The following is a 17,906-nucleotide window of genomic DNA, read 5'->3' on the forward strand; positions in this document are numbered from 1 at the left end:
GATGCTCCGCACGACGGCTAAGAGCCGGGGGTAACTCGACATTAAAAACCAAATGGTGCTTCCTACAGTCTGATTTTCCTGGGGGCAAGGGTGATGACCTTTTCAAATTTCCCCATGTCACCTAGCACAGGCCAGGAGCATGACGGGCCCCTGGGATGTGGCTGTAGGATGGCATGAGCTATGAGGAACCTTAAATACGCTACAAGAACACGGACACTCCAGATTCCCGTTTCCCCGACCCAACCCCCAGGCACGGTTGGTCATTCCCTCCATTATCCACCACCACTGTATTCTCCTTATGCAATCTTGCAGCCTTGAACTTGCCTTCCCGTCTGTCCTCCCTCTGACATTCTGAACGCTCAGGGACTTACTCATCCCGTCACCCCCAGGATCAAGAACACATGTGCCTTTAATAACGGAAGGCAAGTATAAGCTCCTCTTTCTGCCTCACCTCCAACTGTAAGCAAGTTATTGCTCTTGTCTTTGTGGCTGTTTTTAGCCAGCAGTTAGCCTCACTCTCTGAGGCGGAGTATGAAAACCCGTGGTGTGATGCCCATTTCACTTGAACTCCCAACCTCAGTTCTACTGTAGAAATTGCTAAAGAGAAAATGGCCATCAGGGCGGGCGGCTGCGAACCTCACCTTCTGGGTCTGTTCCTTCCATGGCTCTTTCTGCAGCAGAATAGGCATGCTACTGGGAAGGAGAGTGAGAGTCTCCTGCAGAGTGACCCTGTGCATTGGACTCCTGCCAAGGAAGCTCGAAGCTGACCCAGCTGGGCCATTTTCCCGATGCCATGGCAACCAACTGGCACTAAGGCCAAGGAGGAGAGGGGCCGCGTGGTCTGCCCATGCAACCACTGCGATTGCAAATATCAGCAACAAGAAGTCCAAAGCCTACAAAGGAAATAGACACAAGGTTAGGTCACACGTTTTAACAATTTAAAGTAACACATGTACACATACACAGCCCCTATCACGACGCAGTGTTACCTTCCCCTTTACCGCAGAAGAGGAACCAGACTGAACGGCAAACTCCATTTCCACACTTAACAAACAGACATTCTAGGACTTTGGAAGGTTTTAGGGATCCTCTTTTTTAAGACAAACAGTTTCATTATTATTGCTCTAATAATGCAGGGGAACGTTATTTAATTCCTCATCATATTGAGATCCAGACACTCCTCTGTTTTGGGGCTTCCAAAGAGACTAAAGAATTCATTAGGAGGGATACGGAAAGGGATATTTAGATTTATTGTTACGTAGCCCCAACTGAGTTTTAGAAAAACGTATAGTCTGATTCTATTTTGAACAACAAATGACTCTCCACATGTATTTTATTTTTCTGCTCTCGATATTTAAATATTTGAGTGGCAAACACTTGATTTTGTTCCATGAATGCTGAAAATATAAGCATTAAGACAAAATAAAAACAAGCATTCTTGGCGGGAGTCACAACAAATCATTAGGCATTTTTTAAAACGTATGTTTGAGTATTAGCAGGCATGAAATGAAATACACTCCCCAAACTCTCGATCCTGACCTACATCTATAATCCCAAGGTTTGTTTGTTTGTTTTCTTTTCAATTTTACTTCCAGGGTAGTTAACATTCAGTGTTCTATTAGTTTCAGGTGTGCAATATAGGGACTCAACACTTCCGTGTGTTACTCGGTGCTTTTCAAGCTAAGTGTACTCTTGAATCCCATACACCTATTTCACCCATTCCCCGGCCCATCTCCCCTCTGGTAACCATGTGTTTGCTGTCTATAGTTAAGAGTCTGGTTTTTTTGGTTGCTTCTTTCCCGCCCCTGCTTTGTTTTGTTTCTTAAATTCCACATATGAGTGAAATCATATGGTGTTTGTCTTTCTCTGACTGGCTTATTTTGCTTAGCCCTGTACTCTCTAGATCCATCCATGTTGTTGCAAATGGCAAGATTTCATTTTTTCTTATGGCTGAATAATATTCCATTGTGTGTGTGTGTATGTATGTATGTGCATATGTATGTGTATATATTTATGTGTATATGTATACATATATATGTACACATACACACACACACACACACACACACACACCACACCTTCTTTATCCATTCATCTACTGATGAACATGTGGGCTGCTTCCATACTTTGGCTATTGCAAATAATGCCTCAGTGAACACAGGAGCACTTATATCGCTTTAAATTAGTATTTTTGTATTCTTTGGGTAAATACCCAGTGATGTGATTGTGATTACTGGATCATAGGGCAGTTCTATTTTTAATTTTTTGAGAAACCTCCACACCATCTTCCACAGTGGCTGCACCAGTGTGCATTCCCATCAACAGTGAAAGGATTCTCCGTATCTTCACCAACATCTGTTGTTTTTGGAGGTTTTGATTTCAGCCATTCTGACAGGAATGAGGTGATATCACCTTGTGGGTTTGATTTTCATCTCTCTGATGATGACTGATACTGAGAATCTTTTTATGGGTCCATTGGCCATCCGGATGTCTTCTTTGGAGAAATGTCTCTTTTATGTTTTCTGTCCATTTTTTAATTGGATTGTTTGGGAGTTTTTGATGTTGAGCTGTAGAAGTTCTTTATATATTTCGGATACTAACCTCTTGTGGGCTAGGTCATTTATAGATATCTTCTCCCATTAAGTAGGTTGACGATTAGTTTTTGTTAATTGTTTCCTTTGCTGTGCAGAAGTTTTTATTTTGATGTAGTCCCAATAGTTTATTTTTGCTTTTGTTTCCCTTGCCTCAGGAGACATATCTAGAAAGATGTTGCTATGGCTACTATGAGAGAAATTACTGCCTGCCTCTCTTGTAGGATTTTAATGGTTTCAGGTCTCACATTTAGGTCCTCAATCCATTTTGAGTTTATTTTTGTGTATGGTATAAGAAAGCAGACCAGTTTCATTCTTTTGCATATTGTTGTCCAGTTTTCCCAATACCGTTTGTTGACGACACTTTTTCCCATTGCATATTCTTGCCTCCTTTGTTGAAGATTGACTGGCCATATAATTGTGGGTTTATTTCTGGGCTGTCTGTTCCATTCCATTGATCTATGTGTCTGTTTTTGTGCCAATACCATACTGTTCTATAATTATAGAACAAGTTGTAATGTAACTTGAAGTCTGAAATTGTGATATCTCTGTGATATCTTTTGTGGTTCCATAAAAATTTTAGGATTGTTCTAGTTCTGTGAAAAATGCTGTTGGTATTTTGAGAGGGATTGCATTAAATCTGTAGATTGCTTTGGGTAGTATGGACATTTAAAAAATATTTGTTCTTACAATCCATGCACATGGACTGTCTTTCCATTTCTTTTTATCATTTTCATTTTTTTCATCAATGTTTTATAGTTTTCAGATTACAAGTCTTTCAGTTCCTTGGTTAAGTTTATTCCTAGGTATTTTATTATCATTGGTGCAATTGCAAATGGGATTGTTTCTTAATTTCTCTTTCTTCTGCTTCATTATCAGTGTATAAAAGTGTAACAGGTTTTTGTATTGATTTTGCATCCTGCAACTTTACTGATTTCACTTACCAGTTCTAGCAGTTTTTGGATGGAGTCTTTTGGGTATTGTATATACAGTATCATGTCATCTACAAAATGTGAAAGTTTGACTTCTTCCTTACTGATCTGGATGCCTTTTATTTTTTTGCTGACTGCTGTGGCTCTCAGTTTTTCCCCACTGAGTATGATGTTAGCTGTGGGTTTTTTATATGTGGCTTTCTTATGTCAAGGTATGTTCCCTCTGAACCCATTTCACTCTAAATCCATTTTGTTGAGTTTTTTTTTTTTTTTTTAATCATGAATGGATGTTGTATTTTGCCAAATGCTTTTAGGCATCTATTGAAAGGATCATAAGGTTTTTATCCTTTCTCTTATTGACGTCTTGTACCATGTTGTTTGATTTGCAAATACTGAACCACCCTTCCATCACAGGAATGAATCCCACTTGACTGTGGTGAATGATTTTTTTAATGTATTGTTGGATTCAGTTTGCTAATATTTTGTTGAGAATTTTTATATCTATGTGTATCAGGGATATGCAAAGTTTCTACTGAAAAATCTGCTGATAGCCTTCTGGGGTTTCTTTTGCACATAATTGTCTTCTTTTCCCTTGCTGCTTTTAAAATTCTCTCTTAATCGCCACCTTTTGCATTTTGATTACTTTGTGTCTTGGTGTGGACCTCCTTGGATTGATTTTGTTGGGAGCTCTTTGTGCTTCCTGTATCTGAATTTCTGTTTCCTTCTCCAGATTCGCAAAGATTTCAGCTATTTAAAAACAAATTTTTTTTAATGTTTATTTATTTTTGAGAGAGAGAGACAGTGCATGAGCAGGGGAGGGAGGGGCAGAGAGAGAGGGAGACACAGAATCTGAAGCAGACTCTGGACTGTTAGCACCGAGCCCGATGTGAGGCTTGAACCCACAAACTGTGAGATCATGACTTGAGCTGAAGTCGGATGCTCAACCGACTGAGCCACCCAGGTGCCCCAGCTATTATTTCTTCAAATAAAGTTTCTTCCCCCTTTTCTCTCTTCTTCTGGGATCCCTATAATGCAAAAGTTATTACACTTGATGGAGTCACTGAGTTCCCGAAGTCTGTTCCCATTTTGCCTAATTTTTTTCTTCTCTCCTGCTCGGCTTGATTGCTTTCCATTACTCTGTCCTCCAGGTTGTGGATTCATTCTTCTACTGCCTCTCTAGTCTGCTATTTATTCCATCCAGTGTATTTTTAATTTCATTTATCATGTTCATCATCTGTGATTGGTTCTTCTTTATCTCTTTATTAAGGGTGTCACTGGGGCGCCTGGGTGGCTCAGTCGGTTAAGCGGCCGACTTCGGCTCAGGTCATGATCTCACAGTTTGTGAGTTCGAGACCCACATCAGGCTCTGTGCTGACAGCTCAGAGCCTGGAGCCTGCTTCAGATTCTGTGTCTCCCCCTCTCTCTACCTTTCCCCTGCCCATGTTCTGTGTCTCTCGATAATAATAAATAAACATTAAAAACAATTTTTTTAAAAAAGGGTGTCACTGATGTCCACTCTTCTTTAAAGGCCAAGTGAGTATAATCATTACTTTAAATTCTCTATCTGGCATATTTATCTGTTTCACTTAGGACTCTTGCTGTGGTTCTGTCTTATTCTTTCAGTTGAGACGCATTCTTCAGTCTCCTCATTTTGTCTAACTCTCTGTGTCTGTTTCTGTATGTTAGGAAAGTCGGCGATGTCTCCTGCTCTTGAAAGTAGTGGCCTTGGGGCGCCTGGGTGGCGCAGTCGGTTAAGCGTCCGACTTCAGCCAGGTCACGATCTCGCGGTCCGTGAGTTCGAGCCCCGCGTCGGGCTCTGGGCTGATGGCTCAGAGCCTGGAGCCTGTTTCCGATTCTGTGTCTCCCTCTCTCTCTGCCCCTCCCCTGTTCATGCTCTGTCTCTCTCTGTCCCAAAAATAAATAAACGTTGAAAAAAAAAAAGTAAAAAAAAAAAAAAAGAAAGTAGTGGCCTTATGAAGAAGAGGTCCTGTGCACTCCGCAGGGCAGTTTTCCCCATTTACCGGAACCTGGTGCTTCCGAGGTGTCTCCTATGTGTGTTGTGTGCACCCTGCTGTTGTCCCTTGACTGCTTTTTCCTTCAGTCCAGTCGTCTTCGGTGGGTCTCTTTGCCTGTCACTGGCAGCGTTTGGTCCCTGTAGTGTCTGTGGGCCAGTCCCGTGCTGCTTTGGGCTTCAGTTGAATCAGACTAGGCATTTGCCAGAGATGCAGGGAAACTGCAGAGCACTTTCCCTGTGTCGTCCGTCCCCGGAGAAGCTTCTTTGGTCGACGCGCAGGGCCAGCAATCAGACCAGTCGTCGGCCCCCAGCCCATAGGTGGGGCAACAAGCTGACTGGCATGTGTGGCTATCTTTCTCGCTCTCTCTCCAAGGCAGGAGTCGCTTTGGAGTGGCGCTGCTCCCTGTCAGGGCCGCTTGCACACTTCCAGGCGGGTGGCTTCGTTTTGAGTGGGTTCTGGCCAAGAGCTTACTGGAGGAGGTGGATCTGCAACGGGCTCGGGAGGGCGATGCGCAAAGTCCCCCCAAGACCTGTGCGCCAGGGTGAGGGGACATGCCACCGCATCTGGGGCCACAGTGGACGGGCACGGTCTGCAAAGCGTTCAGGGGTAGGGCATGCAGTTGGACCCAAATGCGCTCAGGTTTGCTGTGAAAGGAGACCTACCGCCACCACGGGGCCAGCCCGTGCAGAGCTGCAAAGAGCGGGTGGGCGGGCCACCCAGTTTCAGCAAAGTGCGTGCCCGGCTTCCACGGGAGGGTACCTGCCGCCGCCACCGCTGCCAAGGCCCCGCAAAGCGTGGGTCGGCAAAGTTTGAGCAGGTCTGGGGAAGGGGATCCGCAGCACTGGAACTGGAGCAAGCCCAGCTGGTGGGGGGGGGGGGGGGGGGGGGGTGGGGCGGGTCGGAGCTGATCCACGAAGCCTGGGGCGGCAGGGGCGGGCTCAGCGTAAGCAAGTTAGACAGGGAATGCGGGTGCCAAACTGGTTCCTACAGGTGGCGCTGTGTTCACGCTGGGGAAGGAGATGGTGTCTACCGCTCCTTCGTTCCTGGAGGAGTCACCCCGTGGACACTACCCCTCCGGACACGGACATGCACTGAGAGGAGTAAATAACTCTCCTTCCCTTATGCCCCAAGCAGTTTTCAAATTGCTGCCTCTATGCGGTACCTCCAGAGGCCGTTTGTTGTGCTGTCTCCTTAAGGGCAGGGACTCGGTTTCCTCTGAGCGGCCAGGCTCTCCCAGAACCCCACCTGCTGATTTTTCTTTTTCTTTTTTTTTTTTAATTTTTTTTAACGTTTATTTATTTTTGAGACAGAGAGAGACAGAGCATGAACAGGGGAGGGGCAGAGAGAGAGGGAGACACAGAATCCGAAACAGGCTCCAGGCCCTGAGCGGTCAGCACAGAGCCCGACGCGGGGCTCAAACTCACGGACCGCGAGATCATGACCTGAGCCGAAGTCGGACACTTAACCGACCAAGCCACCCAGGCGCCCCCCACCTGCTGATTTTTAAAGTCCCAAACTTTAAGTCCTGCTGGTTGGAAGAACTCACAAAATTAGCCCCCTCTAAACTCACGAGATCAGCCCCCTCTAGTTTTCAAAGCCAAATGTTACAGGGGTTCGTCTTCCCCACGTGGGCTCCCTCCACACCTATGGTCTGTTTAGGCCCCCACCCCTGTCTCTGCCCTTCCTTCCCTCTTCAGCGTGGCCTCTTCTCTAGATTTAGTTGAGGAGTTTGTTCTGTCAGCCTTTGGGTCATTTCCCGGACTATCGACACTGATGTGAGTGTTCTCCAGTGTCCGTGGGATAAGGTGAGCTTAGGGTCCTCCTATTCTGCCATTTTCTCAGACTATATATCTCCACAAGCATTCCAAACCATCTGTCTAGGATCCATCCATCTAGAGTTGAGACTAAACACTCACAGACATGGTGAGAACAAGGGCCTCCTCCGACTTGTGATTTAATTTTTTTTTTTTTCCAACGTTTATTTATTTTTTGGGACAGAGAGAGACAGAGCATGAACGGGCGAGGGGCAGAGAGAGAGACACAGAATCGGAAACAGGCTCCAGGCTCTGAGCCATCAGCCCAGAGCCCGATGCGGGGCTCGAACTCACGGACCGTGAGATCGTGACCTGGCTGAAGTCGACGCTTAACCGACTACGCCACCCAGGCGCCCCCCGACTTGTGATTTAAACGACACTCCTGTTTATCTGTATTTTCTAGGTTTTAAAAAAAAATTTTTTTAATAAATAAATAAATAAATAAATAAATAAATAAATAAGATGTTTGCAAGAAAACAGAACGTTGGCAAAACCTTAGGAGATCAGAAGGAAAAGAAGACAGATTCTTCTCGGTAAACACAAAGCTTAAGAAGTCTTCTTTACTTCCTTAAAATTCATAATCTCACTGATTACAATTTCAACCCTATACCCAACTCTTCTACAAAGCTCGTCAGCATTTCAAACAACATCCCAGCTTATACAAATGCCACTCACACCGTCAGCGTCAGCGGGATACCTGTGAATGAGTCATGCCTACAGAAAAAAAAAAATCTACTACTAAAAAATGCACAGTGGGCAGCAAAGTCAAGAAAATAAGCAGAGTGGAAAGTGCTGTCTTCCTTTTATGCATTAACCTTTTCTATTTTCATTTACCTACTATCAATGGTTGTGAATCTTTTTTGGGTCACACTTCATATTACAGGTGTGCTGAAACTCCTCTCACGCACGTTAAGCATCGGCGCGAACACAGATTACTTGCATACGCTTCAGGAACCTCTTCAAACCAGGTGTTTGAAGACATTCTCTGGGCCGGTACAAATGTACCTCACCTCCTTGGTGGGGTCAAGGCCAAGGGCACAGAACCCTGGGTTCCCTCATCAGCTAGTGTCCTCTGTGTTCTGCCTGTTGAGGAACTTTTTCTGTTGAAAATATTTTTTGAAGGGCAGCCCTAGCAGTCTTTGGGAGCCAGGCAAGCACATCCATTTCCTTGTGACATCGGAGAGTTATCATCATCACTTCCCAAAAATAAAAAGAATGTGGGGGGGGGGGGGGAGGGCGTGGAAAGCAAGCAAGCAGCAACCTTTTTTTTTTTTTTTGTCTTTGGGGAGAGCAAACATAAGTTGTACATTTTAAGAAAGCCACAGGTCACGCCTCTAGATTGTACCTCGTCAAGAGCCACGTTCTGAACAGAGGTAGACTGGTATGCAAGGTTTCTGATGTAACCCATCAGTTCCAAGAGCCATTCCATTCTCTTCAACACGCCTGAAACAGAAAAGGATGTTTTTGTACCAGACCACGGTTTTCCTATGAAATGTAAGACCCATCGGTAATAGCCATCATAACTAAAGCATAGCACCCAGTGAGGATTCCATGAAACGGTTTCAAATCCTCTTGCAATACGTGAGACTGTGATTTTGCGCGAGAGTTCTTTGACGCTCTGCATGTCAGAGGGACCGTATTTGTGTCTTTCTTTTCAAAAGGTGATCTGTTCTTCAAAACTGCGCCCCCACTAGTGATAAAATGCACTTACTGGAGTTTCTCTCTCAGCATTAAACACACGAGGAGAAACCTGGCATGCCAGCAAGTCAGTAATGTTGACTGTTGTTTTTATAGGTCTTCCTTTAACTTAGATGTTCCCATTTTATGCCCAAATCCCAGAGAAAGCCTATCCCAAAGACATAAAAAGAAAAATAAAAGCCAGCTATTATACAGTACCTGGGGGACAAACACCAGCATAAATATTGATTTTTTTTCCTTTTTTATTTTTTAAAAAGGAGAATTCCCAGCACAGTAAAGATTACTTGGGAAGGCTGTCAAATTTAAGTGAGGAAAAGGAGAACAGGAATTAAATGGGAAGGCCAGCTAGTTAGACCCCAAGGCCCTCTCAAATTGAGTTCAGTTCACTTCGCGTATCCTCGTGTTTCACTGGGAACACCTAGTAGATTTCTTCTTGATAAATGCACTTTTGATTTAGAGTAAAAAATCTAGCTTTTCATCACAGGGTCATTTTTCACTGGGCAGACACTAATGCGGATAGGAGACAACCATCTCGATTGCCAAAGAGGAGAACAAATCAAAATTTCCTGTACAGTCTCACAAAGGGCACTACAATTCTGCCTGCCGGTTTTCACTCACAACCTCGAAGATACAAGATGATGAGGAAAATACGGAAGATACAGAACCAGAAGTTGCCTAGGGGCACTCGGGTTTCCAGGTCCTACCTGATCTACCGAAGCCGGGTGTCATTCAGAAAAGAGCGTAGACGTCACGCAACGTGACCAAAGGTGTAGGAGGAGAAATGGGGGAGCTGCCCTTTCAGATGACTATTAAAGTATAAATGTCGGGGCGCCTGGGTGGCGCAGTCGGTTAAGCGTCCGACTTCAGCCAGGTCACGATCTCGCGGTCCGGGAGTTCGAGCCCCGCGTCGGGCTCTGGGCTGATGGCGCGGAGCCTGGAGCCTGTTTCCGATTCTGTGTCTCCCTCTCTCTCTGCCCCTCCCCCGTTCATGCTCTGTCTCTCTCTGTCCCAAAAATAAATAAACGTGAAAAAAAAAAAATTTAAAGTATAAATGTCTACGACGATCTAAAAGTTCTACCGTCTGATTCACTAGCAGAGAGAGCTTCAGGCCTAGAGCTTCGGGCTTGAGGATGCAGTTAGGGCGCCCAGATTTTATCCCTCTCACCCTTGAGAAGTTCTCTTCTAGAATAACGATGTAATTTTGTTGTGGCTGTTTTCTTTTTTTTTTTTTTTTTACTTGTTTGGTAAATAACCATCCAAGAGCCATTCTCAAGAAAACATGAGGCAGAATCAATTGACATCCTGTTTGAGTAATGGAAGCAGGCAGAATCAACCTGATAAACTTGTTGATATCCTCGAGGGCCCGGAGGGCTAAAGACAATATGAAAGTCACCAGCGGAATCCATTTCTATCTCTGAGGTGGGGGTTGGGAGCTGGAACAGGTCTTTCCACTTAAGGTGCTCTTCTTTGGGGGGGGGGGTAACCAGAGCTCTCCTGTGTCAAGAGGCATTAACCTAGTTTTGAAGTGGAGGAAATAATTATAGCTCAAAGGGGAAGGTAGGCAGGCAGATCTTTCGGTTTCTGCTGTTCGCCCCGGGCTGGGCTTACCTGTGTTGGCATGGCTCACAATCCGGGCTTGGTATAAACCGTGCAGTACCATCCAAGCTAGTGTGTCTTTTTCACGGTGCTGAATAGCAACGCTGAGTATATCAGTCAAGCCCGTCAAGGGGAATCGTCCTTGAGAGACCAAGTACAGTCTGACAAAGGCAGCCTTTTCTACGCTGCTCTGCAAAAAAGCAAACTGTTCTGTTACTATTAAATTAGCTGAAGTCATTATGAAACCTCGAGGCAAGGGCAAAGCAGAAAGGGTGAGTTTAAAGTGGGTTATTATTCCGAATGCTAAAACTGTTCGTTTCCTGCAGCGTGTGACCTATCTGCCTCGTGTGCTAGATTTTAAAGTGTACGTACAGACGGAAGGTTGTAATGTCACCTCCCGTTTTCTCATAAAAACCGTAAGTGATTTCAGGGGTTGATCGGTGGTGATATTTTGTAAGAACACACAAATAATAATAACGACAACTAACAAACACGGTACTTACGTGCCAGGCACCATTAACGTGTATTCACTCAGCAGGTCACAAAGTGCGGTACCCAGACCTCTGAGGGACCCCAAGACCCTTTTAAAGGGTCTGTGGGGTCAAACTATATTCACACTAGTGCCCAAACTCCAGTAACAGTCGCTGTATTTGTTGCTGCTACTTCCAACTTTTTAAAAACCAAGTTTTATTTAAAATGCTCTTGTAAACAATGACAATTATTAGTTTCATCACACCTTTGCCCTTGAGTACACATCTTTTTAATAGCCTGTATAAAACAGGAAGTCCGCAGAAGGGCTTTCTGCAGCATACCCAAGTAGGAGGGTTGTCTCCAGGGAAAACACTTGTGAGTTTGCGCTGTGAACTCAACACGGCCAGTTTTTTATGGAACACCACTGACCTGCAAGGACGAAGGATGGACAAACTATGGTTATTCAGACTGAATATTTAACAGACTATTGTCGTTGTTGTTTTCAGTCGAAGAAAGTGGGCCTGTCGCTTCGAGGAAATACTTGGCAGTATTTGTTGCCAATGATAAAACCTGAGCTTTCACGTGAAAATCTGGTTTTTGGAAAATCTGTATTTGCTACCGTGAGTTGGCAGCTTCACAATGCATAAAAGGCTTTTCTGAGGATTTTAACCAACGTGATGTTTTGATACGGAATAATGAAATGGATCAATGTGTGGAGGATTTTCAAGACTCAGTGATTCGGTATTTTCCAAATGATTTTGTAATATCGTACGTTGGGGAGAAGACCCACAGTGCAAGACAGACCGATGGAGTTTAATATAGCAGAGTATGTCAAGTTCACTGACATGAATTCACATTCTACACCCTGCAACTACCCCGAAGAAAACACGGCTTGTTGAGTTTTGTTGCAACATCAAAAAAAAAAAAAAAAGAAAAAAAAGATATCCATAATTATCTGTAACTATTGACACATTGTTCCCTTTTCTACCGACATTATTTCTATGAGGCTACGATTCCCCCCCCATACTTCACCAAAACAACATTGCAACAGATTAAGTGAAGCAGCAGCCAGGAGAAGTCAACATTAAAGAAATTTCGAAGAGAGGCCAGATGGAGGAAGCAGATCGGCAAAAAATGTAAAACAATGTCACTTTTTCGTTTTGTTTTGTTTTCAAAAATTCTTACTTATACTGAGATGCAATGGATTTACTGAAAGAGAGGACCATTTAAATCAAAGCCCTTGGGAATCCTCAACAACTTTTAAGACACTGAAGTACTCCTGAGACCAGCAAGTTCGAGAAGCCCTGTATTGACCATTTAATTTTCACACCACCCGATGCAGACGACTACCATCATCCTTCCCTTTGGAAGCACAGAAGTTAAGTAACTTGCTCAGTTAAGGTCACGTGGCTACACGGGCAGAGTGAGAAGTGAAACCAGGAGGTCTGAGCTCTTCACCATTGCCTTATTCTAACCTCCATTCCTTCCAGAAATGAGTTTAAAAAGCACGGACCTCGGTAAAACACACTTTTGGGGACCTCAGAACACTATTGAATAATAGAACTTATTTTTGCTAGAACGTGAAAATGTTCTAACTGGTACTTTAAGAACCCGGGTGAGTACCACAGCAACCTTTGGCTCTAGGTATCGCGAAGTAAATTACATGCATTGCTTCCAACTATATTACACGAATATCATAATAACAGGATGTAATAGATTACACGAATGTGATAATTAGGATAATGAATAATTACTGAGTGCTCGCCTCGGGTCAGGTACGTTTCCAAGAACTTAACATGGATTAAGTCATTGTAACTCTCAAACCAACTCTAGGAGGTAGGTGCTATTATCTTTCTTTCGTAGATGCGGAAAGTGAGGCAGGTTATGAAACGTGACCAAGGTCACACTGCTAGTAAATTACAGAGCTGGATTTCAAACCCGACCGGTGAGGCTCTATAGTTCCTTCTCTCACTCGTTTCCTCATAGTGTTCATCCTTGCTTCAACTCATCTCCAAAACCTGATATTCCAAATGGTCTAGCAGGGGTTCTCAAACCTCAGGATGCAGCACAATCACCTGGAGGGACTGTTGAACCACACTCCTGGGCCCCACCTCTGACTCAGCAGACCTGAAGTGGGACTCTAGAATTTTCATTTCCAGTCAGCTCCCAGGCTTATGCTGCTGGGTCCAAGGGACCCCATTTTGGGAATCAGTGCTACACGATGCAGAAATTCAAGGATTCAACTGAACCTGCCATCTTGAGCGAAATAAATGGTAAGAGGTCCACCAGTTGGATAAGGGCCCATAATTCTCTAGACCTTTGCTATTACCTGGTATGCGGGGTTGCCATTGGAATAAGTATGTCCATTGGGATATACTTATACTAAAAAAAAAAAACATTGTTTACAGGCAATTCAAATCTAATAAGACATCTATCATGCTAACTAAATGTGGCAACTTTATTGGTATGTTACTCACTCATCCTTTGGGTGTGGGTACCAGGAGCACTTGTCCATTAGCTGTGTCCGTGCTAATGGTGCTTGTTTTTCAATTAGCCACCTTTCTTCATTACAAAAGGATAAGTACCAGGTGAGAGAAAATAAATTTAAAAACAAGACTACTTCATGGTTTCCGTGCACCGCAAGCTTTTCAGCCAGAATATTCCCACGCTTCTGGATTTGGTATTGAAGACGTTGCCCTGCGCTTACGTTTGCCCATAGGTGACACTAAAATGTTCTTGACAAAGTGGGATTAGGTAGGTTAAAAAGCCATTCATCTATCTATCCATCCGTTCCATGAGGCTGAGCATGAGACCCCCACAGTGAAGCAGGGATAGTTTCCTGAAATTATCCAGTAAGAAAGAAGAGGCAAAAGTAGCTTCAATCAAAAAGGATAAACCATCTCTTCAACTGTAAGTCCCGCTTCAATAATGGAAATAAATACAGAGATATGTTATTACCTCAGTAATCTGGGCAACTCGATTGGCTTCATCATCTGTCATTTCTGAGAGGCATTTTGCTACGCTGATATATAGCTCTAGATCATTTCTCTGGTAAGGAAAAATCACAAGCAGGTCAAAATACAACGTAAGATAACAGATATATTCTCAATGTTCCGACAAATTATTAGATTTGCTTATCTCCATGAACAGCAGTCTCTGAGATTTTAATCAAACCAGAACATATGGCCAGTTTTTGGCACTAAAAAAACCCATCTTTCCAGGGCACCTGGCTGGCTCAGTCAGTAGACCACATGACACTTGACCTAGGGTCTTGAGTTCAAGCCCCACGTTGCGCATAGAGCTTACTTTAAAACAGCAGCAACGACACAATCTTTCCTATTATTTTGTTGGGCTGTACTTTTTCTCCTTATCAGAATCCATCATTCCACACAGATTTTTAACTTCTTCGTAAAGCTGCAAAGAAGTTAAATAATTCAGAAATATATTGCGTCACTTGATAGAAGTCATATATTGGACAACATGCTCAGAGATTCTCCAGGTCTAACGCGTAAGGGCTTCTGTGCTTGTTCGTCTCCGACAGGCATCTGGTAAAAGGCCTGGCCGCATATTTCCTGGTGTAGCACTGGTTAACCCGTTTCTAAGCTTGCTCAAAACGTTGGTTCTAAATATTCAACCTCAATTTAGATCTTGGAAGCAAACACATTCTTAGTGCAAAATGCGGTTATTTTCTTCCTAGCCTTCCCACCACATTCTTAAAACATACACCTCCCTGCTTTGCCAAAAGGGCTTAAAAAAAAATCCCAAACATAAATGGTCAGGAATGTAAATATTTTTGTTCCTCACCCGAATCTTCTTTGGCAGAAGGTCAAAAATCTTCCCGGTGGCTTCGCAGAGCAGACTCCAGAGGTGGTGGGCAGGGCTGGGCAGTTTCATGGCCTGACTCAGGCCCTGTAAGGCACTGATGCATAACTCGGGATTGGGAAGTGGGGAAGCCGTTTTAAACACCGCCACCATTAAGTTTTCAACAAAACCCGCCATCTGTTCGTCTGAGACATGTTTTATCCACAGAGGTGTAGAAACCAGGAGGTATTTCTTGGCGTTCAACTGGAAGCAAACCAAAAGAGGTCAGGAAGAAACGGGCCAAGTCTGGGCTTGCAGGGTTTAAAACCTCAAGGTCACCCCCTGTGTTTGAGGGCACATTGAGAGATGAAAGGTTCAAGGTTATTTCCCTGCCCCTCATTTCCCCCCAGCTTCACGGTCCAGTGGGCCACCGCTGCCTGCAATTGTGGCCACTGCAGTGACCTGTGGTCCGGGGCAACTTGTGTATATACGGTATCTGCCAATCCATCTGGGAACCACTCAGCTTAAGCCCAGGATTGTTTTGGGGAGGGGAACAAAATGCTAACTTTTGAAAGTACTTGACAGTTGCTATTTAGTCTTAAAAGGTCACATTCTCTGGCAAAAAAAAAAATAATAATAAAATAAATCCTGGACATGAAAGCCTCATCTGCAGGAAATCGACTGGCCAGAGTATCTGATATTATTAATTTCTTCTTCTAGGAAGCATAAGGAGATAAGGAGAACTGGCATGCCAGAACCATTTTTGACCAAAGAGGAGCAGCAGCTGAACACGTAGAACTGACCGTGGCATGCTGGAGGTCATGAGGGCCGGAAAGGCGCATGGTTAAAAAGAGCTCTGTGTCAGAGACGTTAAGAAAATTCTTCGAAATGGGCGGAGCATGTGGCCTGTCCCGGCCCTGGGGGCTGAGGGCGGGCGCCGACTGGACACGGAGCACCTGCTCCGTTCCGCTATCGGCGCGTAAATCCACAGACAAACATGAATGCATAACAACAGAAAATGGCATTGGAACAGTGGGAATCAGCAGTTTTGCACAGGACACTTTGTGAGATGCTGTTTACCGTCGCGTGCCTGAAGTGGGGACAAGATTGAACAAGAAGAGTTTGGTGCTTTGAAAAGTGTGCAAGCTGCTAGTGAACTCTATTCTCTATCAGGACAAGTAACTGAAATTGATGAAGCTTTTGCAGAAAATACAGGACTTGTCAACAAATCTTGGTATGAAGATGGTTGGCTGATCAAGATAACACTCAGTAATCCTTCAGAACTGGGTGAATTAATGAGTGAAGAAGCATATGAGAAATACAGAACACCTACTGAGGAGTGAAAATGGAACCCCTAAATAAACCAGTATGAAACAATTTAATCTGGCATAGTTGTCCTAAATTAGTGCTGCAGAGAGGATTTAAAATAGCAACTTTTAGCAATACCAGTGCAAAAAGAAACTACTTGCAACAATGTTAATGAAAGAAAACACCCTTAACTTTCTGATGACTGCAGATAAACACAATATGTATCTTTTTTGCAACACCCTATGATTTTTAGGCGAGGCTCCAGTTATAACATGGAGAATCCTGAAATTATCTGTAGTTAAAAACTAGTTCCAAAGATTATGTAATTCAAGGATAACATTGTCATCTTAAGCCTTTGGCAACTGATATTTAAATTTTTTTTTAATGTTTGCTTATGTTTGAGGGAGAGAGAGACACACAGAGTGTGAGCAAAGGAGGGGCAGAGAGAGGAAGACACAGAATCTGAAGCAGGCTCTAGGCTCCGAGCTGTCAGCACAGAGCCTTAGGTGGGGCTCGAACTCACCCCAGGCTCATGAGATCATGACCGAGCCAAAATCGGACGCTTAACCAATGGATCCACCAAGGCGCCCTCCGATCGTTTTTTTAAAAAAGACAAGGTATATAATTAAGAAAATGAATTCACCAACTTAATTTGTTAATTAACAACGATGTTAAGAAAAGTCCATTCTCAAAGACAAATGCAAAAAAGTAACACAGATCTGAGAGAGAAGTGGAAGGATAACAATTCTAGAAAGATTTTTGAGGTAAATGAAACGGGCTGTTCAAGTTCTACCTGGTTCAAAAGGAAAGAGGAGTTAATAGAACAGTGTCTGAGACACGGACTTTGGAGTCAGCCAGACTCACTCCCAGATATTAGCTACATAAACTTTGTTTGATCCCAATTTGCCTCAGTTTGTCAACCTGTAAACTGGAAACAATAAAATCTACTTCTCACAAGTGGAATAAGCTGGGCACAAAAGACTTCATATTGTATGATTCCACTCTAAAGAATTTCTAAAGTTTACATGAAATTTAAGTTTATATGAAAGTTGTTTAAAAAAGGAAAAATTAGAGGGGCACCTGGGTGGCTCAGTTGGTTAAGGGTCCAACTCTTGATTTTGGCTCAGGTCATGATCTCACAGTCGTAAGAGCCCGACATCAGGCTCTGCACTGGGTATGAAGCCTGCTTGGGATTCTCTCTCTCTCTCTCTCTCTCTCTCTCTCTCTCTCTCTTCCCCACCCCCCTTCCCTCATTCATGCGCTCTCCTTCCTTTCAAAAAAAAAAAAAAAAAGGGAAAAATTATAGGCTTGGGATTCTCTCTCTCTCTCTCTCTCTCTCTCTCTCCCTCTCTTCCCCACCCCCCTTCCCTCATTCATGCGCTCTCCTTCCTTTCAAAAAAAAAAAAAAAAGGGAAAAATTATAGAGACTAAAAGCAGATCAGCAGTAGCCTGGGTCTGAGACTGGGAGCGGGGATTGTCTCCAGGTTGGCACGACGGAACTTTCCGGGGGTGATGGAAATATTATCGGTGATGGATAAAAATGTACTGGGGCGCCTGGGTGGCGCAGTCGGTTGAGCGTCCGACTTCAGCCAGGTCACGATCTCGCGGTCCGGTAGTTCGAGCCCCGCGTCGGGCTCTGGGCCGATGGCTCAGAGCCTGGAGCCTGTTTCCGATTCTGTG

At 43.9% G+C, this 17,906-nt stretch overlaps 2 protein-coding genes across 11 annotated transcripts in view; one reads left to right on the top strand and one right to left on the bottom strand.

Annotated features, from left to right (window-relative positions):
- Nucleotides 1–17,906, top strand: part of HACD4 (3-hydroxyacyl-CoA dehydratase 4) — a 76,402-nt gene that overhangs the window by 47,561 nt on the left and 10,935 nt on the right. The window contains exon 7 of one of the 2 annotated variants that reach the window (XM_047828986.1): nucleotides 15,639–16,680. The exons of the other annotated variant lie outside the window; for it this stretch is intronic. Within the exon in view, the coding sequence (XP_047684942.1) occupies nucleotides 15,639–15,655 (17 nt within the window). The 3' untranslated portion in view covers nucleotides 15,656–16,680. Of the gene's footprint in view, nucleotides 1–15,638; nucleotides 16,681–17,906 lie in introns of those variants that run through there. 2 annotated transcript variants of the gene reach the window in all.
- Nucleotides 1–17,906, bottom strand: part of FOCAD (focadhesin) — a 313,853-nt gene that overhangs the window by 4,166 nt on the left and 291,781 nt on the right. For 8 of the 9 annotated variants that reach the window (XM_047828975.1, XM_047828979.1, XM_047828978.1 and 5 more), the window contains 5 exons: nucleotides 14,922–15,182; nucleotides 14,076–14,165; nucleotides 10,659–10,836; nucleotides 8,698–8,795; nucleotides 642–893 (listed from right to left, as the gene is read on the bottom strand). In XM_047828975.1, the coding sequence (XP_047684931.1) occupies nucleotides 642–893; nucleotides 8,698–8,795; nucleotides 10,659–10,836; nucleotides 14,076–14,165; nucleotides 14,922–15,182 (879 nt within the window). Of the gene's footprint in view, nucleotides 1–641; nucleotides 894–8,697; nucleotides 8,796–10,658; nucleotides 10,837–14,075; nucleotides 14,166–14,921; nucleotides 15,183–17,906 lie in introns of those variants that run through there. The other variant, XR_007146086.1, reaches the window with a different exon arrangement.

This window comes from Prionailurus viverrinus, chromosome D4 (assembly GCF_022837055.1).
Source record: "Prionailurus viverrinus isolate Anna chromosome D4, UM_Priviv_1.0, whole genome shotgun sequence".
Lineage (NCBI taxonomy): Eukaryota > Metazoa > Chordata > Mammalia > Carnivora > Felidae > Prionailurus > Prionailurus viverrinus.